Source organism: Culex quinquefasciatus, chromosome 2 (genome assembly GCF_015732765.1).
Source record: "Culex quinquefasciatus strain JHB chromosome 2, VPISU_Cqui_1.0_pri_paternal, whole genome shotgun sequence".
Taxonomy (NCBI): domain Eukaryota; kingdom Metazoa; phylum Arthropoda; class Insecta; order Diptera; family Culicidae; genus Culex; species Culex quinquefasciatus.
In genome coordinates this window covers 155,078,069-155,094,691 of record NC_051862.1, presented here as the reverse complement: position 1 = coordinate 155,094,691, position 16,623 = coordinate 155,078,069, and the positions used below count along the sequence as shown (strand labels likewise).

Here is a 16,623-nt window from a genome sequence, read left to right as displayed (position 1 = left end):
CCTTAGCCTACTCGGCTTTCAGACTTAATAAGGGTAGAAAGGATAAACGCTAGCGTGTCCCAAGAACATGAAGTCAAGGCTCAATTCCCAAATTATATATGGTCATGTTGGAAACAACTCTTCCATAAATGAAAACTTTCGGAAAAATCATTTGCCATGCTTCATGGACGTTTTTTTTTAAAGTCAGTTTTTCGACAATTTCTAAAAGTCAACTAAAAAAAAGTTAAAAATCTTTAAATTTCAAATGCCTTTCAGCACAAAATGATGGTAATCTATCGATTTGGTCTTTTAAAATTTTGATTTCACTTTCACGTAGCTTTTATGTCGAAAATTACAAACGCTTATTCCCAGACGCTCCAAAACATCATCTTGTTTTACCAATAATTGAATATAAGTTCGAATAATAATTGTCAAAACTGTGATATTTGATGAATTTTCACATCAACATTATTTTAAAATTAATATGAAGGATGTAGTCAATGTCAAAATAATTACATAAAATTATAATATAGGTTAATCAAAAATGTGAAACATTTCATGGACGTCCTAAACAACGAGAAACAATGCAGAAATTTATGCTTTGGATTTTCTTAAATCCTAGCAAATTTTTATACAAATTTTCGATTGTTTTGAAGTTATAGCTTGTTTGAGACTTAAAGCATGTCATTCAGCTAAGAAGTTTTCTCTGATTTGTTTCTGTTTTAACTAAATATTTAACACTTATTTATAAATTCCAAATTAAAACTATATTTAACACTCTTGTCTATCCAAAATGATTATATAACTTATATTTATATTTATAAAAGATTTCATTAATATCAATTAAATTGAATTCTATTTTGGTGGTGAATGATCTAGAGAGTATGAAAATTTTTAATTAAAATTTACTAACATTTTGATAGTTTCATTTAAAATCGAGTAGTAAAAAAAAAATAAACAATAACAAAATGTTCGAAATTTTGTTTCAAATCATATAGGAAAACCAAAAAAATCTAAAAATATTTAAAGAAAATTCATAGATATTTTGCAATCTTTTGGCAGAAAAATAACAGAAATGATTGATTCCGTTTCTTTTCAAGCAGCAAATTTGAAATATAACCGTGAATCATCAAACCGAGCCATCAAATATTTTATAAATTTAACGGGATTCAGAAACAACATCTAAACTCTTTTTAAATGTCTGATTTAAGATAATATCAAATTTCGCAAAATCGTAGAAATTACAAACCCTACTGATGGGCTAGATAAATCTATGTGTAATATTACTCAAAATTTTCTAAGATATTGCAAAATATATTTGAAACCCAAGCAAATGGATAATAACTTTTTTCTGTTTGCTCCATGAGCATGTTATCCAACATGGCGTCCAATATGACGCTGAGAGAATATTTATAATTTTTAATACAAAATACAACATTAGAATATCTGAAACCAATGAAAGCGAAAATCATTTGAATTTACATAATATTTTACTTTTTTTATTTTAATTTTTTTTTATTGTCTGCTCTACAACTTTGTAGAACATTGTTACACTCTGAAAAATAACCCTGCAAAGTTAAAAAAAAAACACTAAATCTTGAAATGAAAATTTTTGTTCTAAATGAAAAAATGAACCTTCTGGGTTAATGTAGATTCAAAATGTACATTAAATTTCCCCTAAAATGACATGTTCCAAACTTTTTTTCTGTTGAGTTACGAAAATGTTTTTAAATCTTTTTTAGTGTTTTTTTTTTTTGATGAAAACTACGTTTGTTCCGGAATTTCGAGTACGCTATCACATCGGGCGTCCAATTTTACATAAGAGCAATTCTCTACAAAACCGGCCGATTTCGACCATTTTTATTTTTTGTATTTTTTGATTTGGCTCAAACTTTGTGGGGGCCTTCCCTATGACCAAAGAAGCCATTTTGCATCATTAGTTTGTCCATATAAATTTCCATACAAATTTGGCAGCTGTTCATACAAAAATGGTACGTATATATTTGAAAATCTGTAACTTTTGAAGGAATTTTTTGATCAATTTGGTGTCTTCGGCAAAGTTGTAGGTATTGTTAAGGACTATTTAGAAAAAATAGGTACACGGAAAAAAATTTCCCGATTTTTTATTAACTTTTTTCACAAAAACTCAAATTCCCAAAATACGTATTTTTGATTTTCGAGATTTTTGATATGTTTTAGGGACAAAATCCGCAACTTTTGAGCTATAGAGAAACATGGTCAAAAATCTGCCGCGGAGTTATGATTTTTGAAAAACTGGTGATTTTGGAAAAATCGAAATTTCATACATAAAATTTTTGACCTCATTTTTAATGCAAAATTGAATTTGCAATCGAAAAGTACTTTACAGATTTTTTGATAAAGGGCTCCGTTTTCAAGATATAGCCACCGAAAGTTTGATTTTAGCGAAATATTTGCAGTTTTTCAAATTTTAAAAATAGTGACCATGAGTGACCATTTCTAAAAATATTTTTTTTTGAAAAGTTCAGAAAATTTGCTATAAAATTGTCTAAGAGACATTGAAGATTGGACCTCTGGTTGCTGAGATACAGCGGCTTCAAGAAAAAGAAACACGAAAATTGAAGTTTTCTAAGTCTCACCCAAACAGCCCACCATTTTCTAATGACGAATCTCAGCAATTAATGGTCCGATTTTCAATGTTAATACATGAAACATTCGTGAAATTTTCCGATCTTTTCGAAAAAAATATTTTGAAAAAAATTAAATCAAGACTAACATTTTAAAAGGGCCAAACTTTGAATATTATGCCCATTAAAAATGCTAGTATGGATTTAATTTTTTTCAAAATATTTTTTTCGAAAAGATCGGAAAATTTCACGAATGTTTCATGTATTAACATTGAAAATCGGACCATTAATTGCTTAGATATCGTCATTAGAAAATGGTGGGCTGTTTGGGTGAGACTTAGAAAACTTCAATTTTCGTGTTTCTTTTTCTTTAAGCCGCTGTATCTCAACAACCAGAGGTCCAATCTTCAATGTCTCTTAGACAATTTTATAGCAAATTTTCTGAACTTTTCAAAAAAAATATTTTTAGAAATGGTCACTCATGGTCACTATTTTTAAAAATCGAAAAACTGCTAATATTTCGCTGAAATCAAACTTTCGGTGGCTATATCTTGAAAACGGAGCCCTTTATCAAAAAATCTGTAAAGTACTTTTCGATTGCAAATTCAATTTTGCATAAAAAAAATGAGGTCAAAAAAATTTTATGTATGAAATTTCGATTTTTTCCAAAAATCACCAGTTTTTCAAAAAATCATAACTCGGCGGCAGATTTTTTGACCATGTTTCTCTATAGCTCAAAAGTTGCGGATTTTGTCCCTAAAACATATCAAAAATCTCGAAAATCAAAAATACGTATTTTGGGAATTTGAGTTTTTGTAAAAAAGTTAATAAAAAATCGGGAAATTTTTTTCCGTGTACCTATTTTTTCTAAATAGTCCTTAACAATACCTACAACTTTGCCGAAGACACCAAATTGATCAAAAATTCCTTCAAAAGTTACAGATTTTCGAATATATACGTACCATTTTGTATGAACAGCTGCCAAATTTGTATGGAAATTTATATGGACAAACTAATGATGCAAAATGGCTTCTTTGGTCATAGGGAAGGCCCCCACAAAGTTTGAGCCAAATCAAAAAATACAAATAAAATCCATTTCCGGTTTTGCTAGAGAATTGCTCATAAAAGTCCTTTTGACACCAAATTTCCATCTCATCATAATTTCTTCTTCGAGCAAGTTTTCCAAAACCAGATAAAATTTTCCCAAATTAGAGATTTCTGTAGGTTTTGATCCGGGGAACTTCTTTGATGAACATTGCAAAGCGCTAGGGATTAATCCCGGAAAGAAACAGTTAAATTTTTAGAGCATGTTATAATTTACCGTATCTTTTTGGGATCAATTCCTAGCGCTTAGCGATGTTCTACAAAGTTGTTCCACGGATCAAATCCTATAAGAAACTTAAGAATATGAAAAAAATTCTAGGGTTTTAGGAAACTTCCGATTGAGGCGCTCGAAATTAAACACTTTTGTCATTTTCATATATCCGTAAACCACGCTAATGAACATCGAACACCCAAAATGTTATGTTATTTAATGACCAATCTACAAAAACCTTAAGCATAAAATTAAAATTTCTCACTATTTTTTTTTCAAAACTATCATTCGTCCTCTGACCTTGGATAAAATAAAATAGATAGACACCACCAGTTTGCGCAATTATGTTATGTTGAGAAAATTTATGTGTCATCTTAAATTGGGATAATTATTCGAATATTTTAGCAGAAAGAAGTTTTAAAAGTGATTAAAAGCTTGTACATAACGACAAAAAAATACCAATATTTAAACAAAACAATTTTTCCTATCCCTTTCAGGTGGCATCATCATCAACATCGAGTGCAAGGCCTGGGCCCGCAACATCAGACACACCAACGACAGACACGAACGGCTCGGCTCGGTGCACTTTGAGCTGCTCATCGACTAAGCCAGCAGCAGCCCTCCCCCCCCCGGCAGCTAAAGTAGCAATCAGCAGCAGCAGTACAAGCAGCCATATTGGCCATTCACAGTGCCACCACCGCCGCCGTCACCACCAACAAAACAACCAATTTTTACAGGTTTTATTAGAGTGTCCAGATGATCTTAACATCAGAAGAGCCATTAGAGAACACCACTTTTTAAAAAGTCCTATTTAAAATTTACCAAATTTTCCGCCCCCTTCTCGTAAAGTTATGAAATTTTTACAATCTTTATACAATTCGTGTTACTCTCTGTCTAGCTAGAACAAGAATGTGTCCTAATTCTTTAATCCGGAATTTCGATTAAGCCATGGGAACAAGAAACACACAATTAGGCGATCTCACGATCTTCTTAAAGAGCATACAAAATTATGTGAAAACAAGCTAAAAGACGTTAGAAGAAAGAAGAAGATGAAAACAACACTGTGTGGTACTGGAAGTAAGATTTTGTTTTGTTGTGCTTGTATTTTATAATTGTACATAATAAACGAAGGTCCAGCAAACGGTCGCGAGCGAAACCGGCTCCTAATTATTGGTTTTTGAAAAACATTTGAAGAGTCCAAATCAGACCAAGAAACGAGTAAATTTGCGTGCCAACACTAAATGTCTACGTGTGTCTTCGATTTTTGTACAACTGCCAACTGAACGGGTGCACTCTCCGCTATAAATAATTTCACGGCCACAAGACAACCGAAAACTACACAAAATTGCCATCCAAGTAAAGAGCAGAAAACCGTTCATTCTGCGAATACATCATATCGTGTGAATAGCACCAGGTTGAAAGAAGAAAAAACTATATTTTTGAACCAGAATAAGTAGTTTACAGAACCTCGTTGCTGTTCAACGAGGACCATGTCACAGGAAAAATGTACCCACCCAAAACAAGCAATTCAATCACCATAGAATCAAACGTAATAGTTACGCTAGATAGTCTAATTTAAACCAGAAAGTTATAATAGAAAGAGAAAGTATTATGCACCAGGGCAATATATTCAGTATGATCGACCAATTCAAACAACAAAACAACAGTGCCAATAAAGTTCGTATTAAATTTAAAATCCCCCTACCAACCAACATTTTTTATGGCACCAGGCCACCGAGCATCGTGAGCCAAGACAACAACCACCATCGCGTTAGTCCGACGCGCGCTTTGTAAGACGTTACGAGCGTACCATAAAGATTTTATACCTAGCCGCAAACGTGAGCAAAGCTTTCTGCATTTTTTTCACACAAACCATCTAGATGTTGTTGCGTGTCGTCGTTCCAAGTTTCCAACTCCTACATCGTGCGAGTTTTTTTTTATTAATTATTAATTTGTTCTAAACAAAACAAAAAGAAATCAAGCAAAAAAAGATTCATTGCGTCCCTGGAATTCAAATTCCACATTTTAAGTAATTTAAAACAAAATACAATCTGAATGTTTCATCAACAACAACAAAAAAAAAACAGATTCCGTTGAAAGTGTAAACTTCTCGTGTTTCGTGAAGGCAAAACGACAGATCAGTCGAACAAAACAGTCATGCATCCCCTAACATCCATCCCCTGAGGAGCGCGATGAGCCGTTTTTGTGAGTGAAAGTTATAGAGATAAATAAAGATAGAAACAACCGTAAAAAGAGTGTTTTATTTCGATACGATCCTGATTAACCTGCCATTATTATTTTTTTCTGTCGCTTTTTTCAACATCAATCAACCTTGTACCTTCTGACTTGATTTCTGATTTTTAAAATTTACTGAAACAAGCCTAAGTTTTAGTTGATCAGTACATGGATTTTTTTAGATCACCTACTTTTTTTTATTTTTTAACTAGTGGTTTTCAAAAACTTGGTACATCTTAGTCTGAATATCAATAATTTAAGTTTTAAAACTTTTTCATGTAAAACATGATAAATTCCAAAAACACCGTACAGATTTTATGTAAAATTTATGTAAGGCCGTATCAAATATTTTTTAAAGTGTATGTCCTCGACTAGCTAAAGTAAAAAAGGAAAGGTAAAAAAAACAAGGTTTAAAAATTTAAATTTAAATTACACGAACACGGAGAAAAAAGAGTTCTCAAAATCGTGAACAAGCGTTCATGAAAATCGGAACCACGAACAAAGTGTTCAAATTGCATGGTACGTTTTTCAAAATCATACCATATTTGAACACTTTTTTCATGGTTCCGATTTTCATTTGCTAAAATATTGTTTTGTCTTCTGACTTTCGAACCGACTATAAAGAGTGGGGTGAGTGGGGGGGCGACATAAACTTTGAAACATATTAGCAACGGCCTAATTTACAGAAAATCAATCATTTGGATTAGTAATACAAATTTCGCTCATTATTATTTTTTAAATTATTAAAGGGTGATATTTTGAGCACGCCCGTTTGAAATATATTTTTAAAGAGCTTGGCATTACTCAAAGAGCTCTGTTGATCAAAAACCATTATCAGCCAATAAAAGTTGAACGGTGAAGCGTTCAACTCATACAAAAAGTTCATAGTTTTTTAATAACTTGAGAAAGCTATCAAATCAAATCAAATTATTCGCTCTACAGCATTGCCTTGGCGTTCTCGATTGCGAGATTCCTACTCGAAAATAGTTGTCCGAAGGCTTGACTGTTGAGGCAATTGCAAACCTCTGTTTACACCTAAGCTTCCATCCACCCCGGGATTCGAACTGAAGACCTTTGAATTGTGAGTCCAATTGAGACAGGACCCAGGGAGACGACTCCTATACACCTGGATTGAGCTAACGACCTAACCTCTAGGTTAGACTGGGGCCAACATTTACTTCCCCGTCGGACGGAAGGTGAGATCAGACAATTCTCGTCTCGAAAAATGCCACCGGGACCGTCTGGGATAGAACCCAGGCCGACTGGGTGAGAACCGACCATGCTTACCCCTACACCACGTGGACAAACTCATGATGCAATAGACTTTGTAGAACACGCCAAAAATACAAACAGCTAAAGTCCATTTCAAAATACAAACATTTATTTTTCTAAAAAGAAAAGCCATATTCTTTGAAAACTGTAGTTTTTAATAACACGGTCGAAAAATTAACAGTTTGTTGAGTTATTTTTTTAATTTAAGAGCACAAAATCGAACATTCTGTAGAATAATAGCATTAACGTTGTAAATTAGTTTCAAACTTAAATTAGTACCTAGACGTTTTAAGATGTTTTTAAAAGGATTTTTAGTTCAGTTTTTGTTTTATGATAAGGAAATTTTTATGTTCAATTAGAATTGATTAATCCTGCAAACCATTTCTTTTTGAATTAAGGTCATTTTCATTCAAAAAAAAACTTGCAATTGTTGACGATTTCACTTATACAACACGAGCATTCATGTTGACATTAAATATTTGTATTAATTTGATTTGATCAACCGCAAACACCGCCAAGCTACATTTTTAAATTTCAAAAAAAGTGTCTACGTGGTTTATGGATGGTCCCAAGGTGTTTAAAGTTATAACAAATAGTGAATTTCTTAATGTTATGTTTCCAAAACATATTTTTAAAATAAATCGGTACCTTTTGTTCAACTTGAGCTCATATTTTTAAGGTATTACTTGAGATTTTATCAAAATACTAACACCAGGAAAGTGCTTCTCTGGTCACAATTTGCAAAGCGGTCTCGCCAATATTGCCCCAACCAGTTATCACGCTATCATTACTTTTGACAACCCGATTCCTTGCGCAAATCACATCAATACACGTGCGCAGTAAATAATCTAGATATGCGGATAAACCTCCACAAAGTAACATGTGATGATTGCAGTTGTTATTATCTACGAGAAAATCGACCGTAAAAACACTCACGCCCCATCGACTGCTGCTGACAGATAACGCAGCAACGCAATCTGCGAGCCAAAGATAGCACAATGCGCCAAAAACTATGCAACACTTGATTAGTTGCTCTTATCGCGCTTACAGGCAGATACTTAACCTTGTGCAGTCTGTGTAATCTCAGCATGGAAACGACACACACTCACACACCCGTGACATTGTATTGATTAGCAGCAATGGAATCGATAAGACAAGCACGGGGCTCATACCTGTAACAGACTCGAAACGTTTTGCCCTTGGACATTTTAGATTTCTGAAAAAAGTTGAAAGCAGATAGGTCTTGGTGTTGGATTTATAAAAATATATTGATCACATCTTTTTAGATTGATTGAACTGGTCTAATTTTGCAATTAAATAAACCTTTGAATTTTTGCTTAAAATTGTTTTTTTTTTCAAATTAATAATAATAATGGTTGATAGCAAAGTGTACCTAAATTTGAAAATATTTTTTTGAATTTATCACAAAACATCATAGAGCAATTCCAACTCAAATTAGGAATTTTTCTGGTACTTTTGTACCCGACCCTCTCCTATTTCAATGAAACTTTTTAGACATGTTATCCTAGGGCTATATAAGCCATTTTTGTGTATATGGAGCCAGTTGCACTCGATAATGACATTTGAGAAGAGCGTAAGGGTTTTAAATATTTTTGTAATTTGTAAATTAAATATTGCTGTATCTCTAAGCCGTTACATCGCATAAAAAAGTGGTCAAAGACAAACTTGTAGGAAATTAGACGGGCTTTTTGGAAAAAATACACTGAAAGAAAAATACACGCCACTTCTATGAGGTTTTTTAATTTTTAAGTTTGAAAGTTAAATTTTAAGGTGATGTCACGATTTTTTTTCGCTCAAAATTTTTGTGAAAATAGCCTAAAATGTAACAAAAAGACTCACGAAAAATGCAGGATGGTATGTCTTTCCTAAAAAAATACAAAAATCATTTACTAAAACTGTTTTTTTGAAAAGTGGTCTAAACCTAAAAATTTTCAAAAGCCAACAGTGGGAATCGATTTCCCAGACAATTTTACATAAAAGTCTCCATATTGACCATTGTCCTGAGTCCAATCCTTGTGAAGATACAGCGGTTTTAAAAATAAAAATGTTGAAAAAATAGGGTTTTATAGTGGTTTTTGGCAATTTCTATATGACAGACTTGATTTTTCAGTTTCGTGAATATTGTTCGGTCCCGAACGTGATTATGTTCTACCCGACTTCGCGCAATCGACGCGCAGCGTGTAGCCGACGCATCGCTGCCAACCTGACAGCGCCGAAAGAGAGAGAAAGAGAAGAAGCGCGCAACGGCAAGCAGGAAAAGCGCGCGCTGTCAAAACTTTGCACACTCGCCTCGTGGATCGCGCTCGGTGCAGACGTTCTGCAACTACTTTTATCTAAATAAATAGTTTTAGTTTAGTTTAGTGAAAGTCAGTGCATTTTTCTTCCCTGGAATCGTTCCTTCCCAACAAATTTACAGTCCACTAATTCCGCCGTCATAATTTCACCGCCGATCGAGTTCCGGCGGCAACATTGGTCCTTCGAGCCGGATGGCCGAGTGATTGGACGGTTCCAGTGACTAGGAAGAAGAGAACTGGCGAGGCAAACCGGCCTCTGCCACGGAACGTTTCCGATCTGCGAGTGCAAAATGGTGCGAAGCAAACCGGCTTCAGAACCCTTTCACGAGTGACAGTTCCGTCGAGGCAAACCGGCCTCTATCCCGGAACGTTCCGGATCGCGTGTGAGGTTCGAAGCAAACCGGCTCCAGTACCTGTTCCGCGAGTGTCAAAGTTCGAGGCAAACCGGCCTGCGAACTCGATCTTCCGAAGCAAACCGGCTTCGGAACCGTGGCGCGTGTGAAAGGGTGAGGCAAACCGGCCAAAAACCCCTGCCAGACGCAACCGCGCCGGAGGAAGAGGCAAACCGGCCTCTTAATCCGGGCGATTCGAAAGATTCCGGAGCAAACCGGCCCCGGATCTACCGCAAGAAGTGAACACGCGGCCTCCGGAAGTGACTCCGGCCGTAACCCGTGACACCAGCAACCCTGCTGCTGTTTCACGTTGTATGTGTGTGTGCTCTCGTGGTGAGCAAGAACAGTGCCGCTGAACAGAATCAGCCAGAAGTGAGAAAGTGTTGTGCGCATCGCCGTATCCGGAGTGGCACGGTAGAAGTCGACCGATTCTATCGTGGCCAGGTTGAATCTGCCCCTCAGATCAACCCACTCCAGGTCAGCGTGCCCGTCGCTGTGTCCTACATCGTCGGGCGATTTCGCGTAAAGTGTAAGCCGTGAAGAACCACCCAGTGAAAAGTGTACTTAAAACAATGGCTGAAGAAGAGTTCTTGGTGTACAAGTGCGAGCGTGTACATGCGCGAGTCGAGCGAATCCGAGCCCAGGCGAAACATGCGGAAGAGAATCCTCAGGAGGCGAACATGCCTCTGGTTCGACTCCTCAGGAAAAAGATTCAGGGTACCGTCGATGAGTACGAGGAGCTGTACATGGAGCTGATCGACGTGTGTGAACCTGCCGAAACTACCGCGTACGAGAAGAAGCGAAAGGATTTCCTGAAACTCTTCCGGGAAACCTTCCTGGCGATCCAGTCCATGGAAATCTCCCTGCTGTACCCACCGGTGCAGTACCAGCCCGTGCTCTACGTGCCTGTCCAGTTTCTGCAACCGCAGGAAACCCGCATCCAGACCGAAACTACCGCAGCATCCGCTGACGTTCAGATTGGATGCACTGTGGCCACGTGCAGCCAAGTTGTGGAATCGTCCTCAAACGAACCAACCAAGGTTGTCAGCAAGGTACGTGCCCCTTCTATCCCACAACTGCCCGACGTCATCCCCTCGCATGACGCCCTCGATCAAAAGAATCCTCCGGCGGTCTCGGAGAAACATTCGCCGAAGGAAGACCCGCCGAAAACTGCTACCAGCTTGTGCGAACCCGCCGTGGCTGCTGAATCGGCGCCAAGTCCGACCATGTTGGACAGCCAAGTGACCGTAGCGACGAGTGCCACGACTGCTGCTCAAGCTACTCCGACGGACGAGAAAGGCTCGTCACGAAACTCCCGTGTATCCACCGCACACAAGAACCAGGCCAAGGTCGCAACAAATCCAAGCACCGTCCAGCGTGCCGTTGCGTCAACCGTGGCAGATTTCCGGAAACCAGCGAGAGAAGAGTCTTGTCACGAGACTCTTCACCGAGATGATCTGCGACTCTACAATCGCGGGCCATCGAAAGAGCCAAGCTGCATCGGCTCCATGAAGCAGCAACGCCCACGAGATAGGAAGTGGCGTTACCAACCACCTCGAGCCCCGGGCTCCAGGACGACATCAGCTGCTGCCAACAGATACCAACCACCAGTTCCAGACTCCAACATTCCGAGAATCATCATTCGGCATCTCCAGCAAGCGAAAGAACCTCCTGATATCCAACCACTTCCGGAGTTTCCTGAAGCCCTTCAGCCTTCAGCCGGGGGAGGATGTTCGGTCCCGAACGTGATTATGTTCTACCCGACTTCGCGCAATCGACGCGCAGCGTGTAGCCGACGCATCGCTGCCAACCTGACAGCGCCGAAAGAGAGAGAAAGAGAAGAAGCGCGCAACGGCAAGCAGGAAAAGCGCGCGCTGTCAAAACTTTGCACACTCGCCTCGTGGATCGCGCTCGGTGCAGACGTTCTGCAACTACTTTTATCTAAATAAATAGTTTTAGTTTAGTTTAGTGAAAGTCAGTGCATTTTTCTTCCCTGGAATCGTTCCTTCCCAACAAATTTACAGTCCACTAATTCCGCCGTCATAATTTCACCGCCGATCGAGTTCCGGCGGCAACAAATATTTTGACCGGAAAGCTCGTCCAATTTCTCATAAGTTTGTATTAAATTTTGACGTTTAGACCACATTTCAAAAACAGTTTTAGTAAATGACTTTGGTATTTTTTTAAGAAAGACATACCATTCTGCATTTTTCGTGAGTCTTTTTGTTACATTTAAGGCTATTTTTACAAAAAATTTTGAGCGAAAAAAATCGTGACATCACCTTAAAATTTAACTTTCAAACTTAAAAATTGAAAAACATCATAGAAGTGGCGTGTATTTTTCTTTCACTGTATTTTTTTTAAAAAGCCCGTCTAATTTCCTACAAGTATGTCTTTGACCACATTTTGATACGATGTAACGGCTTAGAGATACAGATATATTTAATTTACAAAATACAAAAATATTTAAAACCCTTACGCCCTTCTCAAATGTCATTATCGAGTGCAACTGGCTCCATATACACAAAAATTGTTTATATAGCCCTAGGATAACATGTCTAAAAAGTTTCATTGAAATCGGAGAGGGTCGGGTACAAAAGTACCAGAAAAATTGCTGATTTGTGCTGGAATTGCTCTATGTTTATTTTGTCGATTTCTCTGAACCCGAAAATCATTTATGCAAGCTTCAAAAATATAGAGCTATCTAAGCCCGATCTCACACACACTAGCACACCATTTGTTTTGCTGGCTGGTACAAAATTTAACCTCACTTTTTGTCGTGTACGTACACGCAATACATGCGCACGTAGATAACTCTATTGTAAAAATGTTGCGCCGTATGTCACGACGGCCATGTTTCTGAAACCTAAATGTTCGACGCGAACATGAAGACAACAAAGAAGATGAAGAACGCATTTGCTGTCAAAATTTGAAAATAAACAAACCGCGTGGTAAAAAAAGCATAATTTCATAATGTTGAAATGATTTCCATGAAAAAATAACGACACGGGACGGATTTCCAAACACAAGCGAGTCGACAGCGGGAGTGGGCCAGTCCTCGGAGAAGGTTATCGAAGGATGCTCGGAAAGACCAGCTCCGCCACAATCACTGGAATTACGGGTGTTTCTCCACTTGGTCGGTTACTCCCTGCCGGAGATTGCAGCGAGTTGTTTGGAAGGATCAACAGCGGGACTTGGCCAGTCCCCGGCCCAGTACTACCCGGCAAATCTTCCCGGTCAATCGGAAGCAACAGTTCTCACCTTTTTTCGTAACAGATTTGCATACACAAAAAGTGATGTTTCTTGAAGATTTGGTGTAAACAAACAGACAACACCAATATACTGCTATACTCACAAGGCCCACGCAGTAGTATTAGTGAAGAGCCCACGATAAACAACGTGGGCTCTTCACTAATACTACTATGTGGGCTCTTCGAGGTTTTGGTGACTGTCAAACGTTCTAGCCATTTACAGTGGTGCCAGAGGGTTGGCCGTATCCGAAAAATAAACAAATTACAAAATGTTACGCCTCCACGTAAAGAGATGTTATTGAAAAAATGCCTTATTTGCCATTTTTTACTGTGCTTCTCCTTTTTTACAATAACAAGCTTCAATTTATTGACAAGCTTATCCAAGGTCAGTCGCAAGCCGTTCATTGATAAACCCTTCTTAACCAAATATCAATGACATGGTAACGCCACAGTAGACAAGTAGGTCGAACCCGCACGTTCCAACACATTCCCCCTCACCTCCTAAAACACAAAAGCTACAATTAATCCCAAAATAAAACCGGTTCAACTCGGATGCTGCGTGCTACCTCACCGAAAGCAACCGGCTACCGGATCGGCGACGGTGAAAAGTCCCCCCCGATCACGGTGAAGAATCCGACCGACCTGTCGCATGACGGGTCAGAACCACCGCAAACCGGTGAAAACAGCTGTTTTCCACTCGGGACATGTTTGCAGTCGCGGCGACACCACCTTCGAAAGTTCCCAACGGTTGCGCAGAGAAGACATCAGCAGCAGCAACAACAGCACCCATGACGTTACGATACCTCACAAGGTGTGAATCGACGTTTCGATCAGCTTGGAGCCCCTGATAGCGTTCAGTTTTGAGCAAATTTTTATATAGCGATCTAAAGCGTAATGTTGTATAACGAACTTCCTTAACGACTTCCTTTATGAAACTTCTTGAAACCAAGAAAATCAACCTTTATGTTTATACGGAATCAGGGTATGAACAGCGTTGCTCTAACTGATACGATATTTTACCCTTTAAAAATACTCTGAAGTGCATGTGACTTTTCTCAGCCTAACCAGCACAGTAAAAAAATGTGTAAATTTTTAAGGTGTAATATTGAAAGGTTGCATCACACGTATTACCACTTGTATGATGTAATTTAACTCAATTTAGGCTGAAAAGGTGACATTACAAAAATGGTAAATTTACAAATTTTTTGAGGTAAAATTATTGTTCTTTTTTTTCTACATAAAAGATGTTCCCATTCAAAGATGTAATATTACCTTGATTTTTACTGTGTATAGCGATAAGAATATCAAAACTATCTTGATGTAATCAACTCAATTTAAATTCTGAGACGGAATTCAATTCGAATCGTATACGAATTCCGTTTCAGAATTTAAATTGAGTTGATTACATTAAAATAGTTTTGATAATCAAATTCATTCCTCCGACAACGAAGCCATCGGACCGATCTCGTACTATCCCAGCTTTCGCATCCCGTCGTACTACTTCCCCTTCACCAACCAGTCGGACTATTTGAGTCCACTGTTGGCAGTTCAGTTCCGGCAACCAGCGCGTACGGGTCCACTATTTTTTCTAGTTCAACGCAGCATCCACGTCGAGTGCCGCGCCTGGGCTAAGAACATCAGATATCGCGGTGAAAGTCGCGATCGCCAGGGATCGACCCAATTCTCGATCCTCAGTCCCAGATTATTTCGAATTTCCACATGGTTGGTGTGAAAATGAGTGTAGGAATGCAATACAATGATCCCAATTGAATGTACATACAATTAATGTCAATAAAAAATTTAAACACTCAGGTTACATATCCTAAATTATCTAACAAAGAAATACCCTTAAATTTAAGCTTGATCAGAATCGATTTGCAGTTGGATTTGTTCAAAGGTCTGATCAAATTTGAAACGATTGAATCTTTCAAAATTGAATGAAAAACAAAGTATAATTAAATTATCGAAACGTTAATTTGTCGACTTATCCACAGCGTCAAACGTGGCTAGAAATTAACACGGAAATTAGAGGTTTTACCATTCGCTGTCGAGAGAAGTGTCTTGTGATAGGGATGATGATTCTCTTGGTGTTTAAAAATGAATAAGCTTTACGGGAATAATTAAATAACTATTGAACCTGTCTACTCACACAAAAGTTGACTTCTTTCATTTTTTTCTTTTTTAAAATCAAAAAAAAATCATAGAAATCAACAAAGCTGAGTTGTCTGCTAACTTTTATTTGAGATATTTATTACTTAAAAACACTCAAACACAATTTATGTAAGCTGTAATTTAAGGTCTGTTAGGATGATTTTAAAAACACGATGAGAAAGGGTATATTTTTTCAATAAATGCCCAAGTCCGTTTCGTCTTCATTAATCTTAATAAAAAAAATAAACGATGTTACGAAAAAAAAACATATTGAACTGTTTAATTGTAAAATCAAGAAGAGTTATGAATTAATAATTCAATGCTGTTTTTATTACAACAAAAAAAATGCTGTGAAAATCAAATTTAAAATGCATTGAATTAGAAATAATTTTGAAACATAAAACATAATGGTTACAATAACAAACAAAAGATCTATAACATATCCAATCCTTAAAAAAAGAAAAGCACACACAAATTGCGATTACAAATTTATATCAATCATGCGTAAGCAGAGGGTCCAATTTCCCGTCCCGGGAATTCCCGGGATTTCCCGTAAAAATAAAATTCCCGTTTCCCGGTAAATTTTTAAATTTCAGATAATATTAATTTCTGAAGCATCTGGAAATTGATCTAACCTTATTAAAATAAACTGTTTCAATTAGGGTTAGCTTTGATAAGAATAATTGGCATTATTTCATTTAAAAAATATATTAACCCCTTCTTGCCAAAGCAAAATTAAGATTTTTTACGTATTTCCTTACCGCTATCAAATGAGAAAAAAATTGAATTGGTATGATTTAATATTTCAAATGGGTAATTCTCTACCAACTCACACGAAATCGGGAAAAGTTGCCCCGACCCCTCTTCGATTTGCGTGAAACTTTGTCCTAAGGGATAACTTTTGTCCGTGATCACGAATCCGAGGTCCGTTTTTTGATATCTCGTGACGGAGGGGCGGTACGACCCCTTCCATTTTTGAACATGCGAAAAAAGAGGTGTTTTTCAATAATTTGCAGCCTGAAACGGTGATGAGATAGAAATTTGGTGTCAAAGGGACTTTTATGTAAAATTTGATGGCGCCCGATTTGATGGCGTACTCAGAATTCC

The 16,623-nt window shown here is 37.4% G+C and overlaps 1 protein-coding gene across 5 annotated transcripts in view; it reads left to right on the top strand.

Annotated features, from left to right (window-relative positions):
- Nucleotides 1-6,147, top strand: part of LOC6038715 (sodium/potassium-transporting ATPase subunit beta-2) — a 49,047-nt gene extending 42,900 nt beyond the window's left edge. For all 5 annotated transcript variants that reach the window (XM_038253505.1, XM_038253504.1, XM_038253507.1 and 2 more), the window contains one exon: nt 4,398-6,147. In XM_038253505.1, coding sequence (XP_038109433.1) covers nt 4,398-4,507 — 110 coding nt within the window. In that variant the 3' untranslated portion in view covers nt 4,508-6,147. The remainder of the gene's footprint in view (nt 1-4,397) is intronic.
- Nucleotides 6,148-16,623: the final 10,476 nt, after the last annotated feature.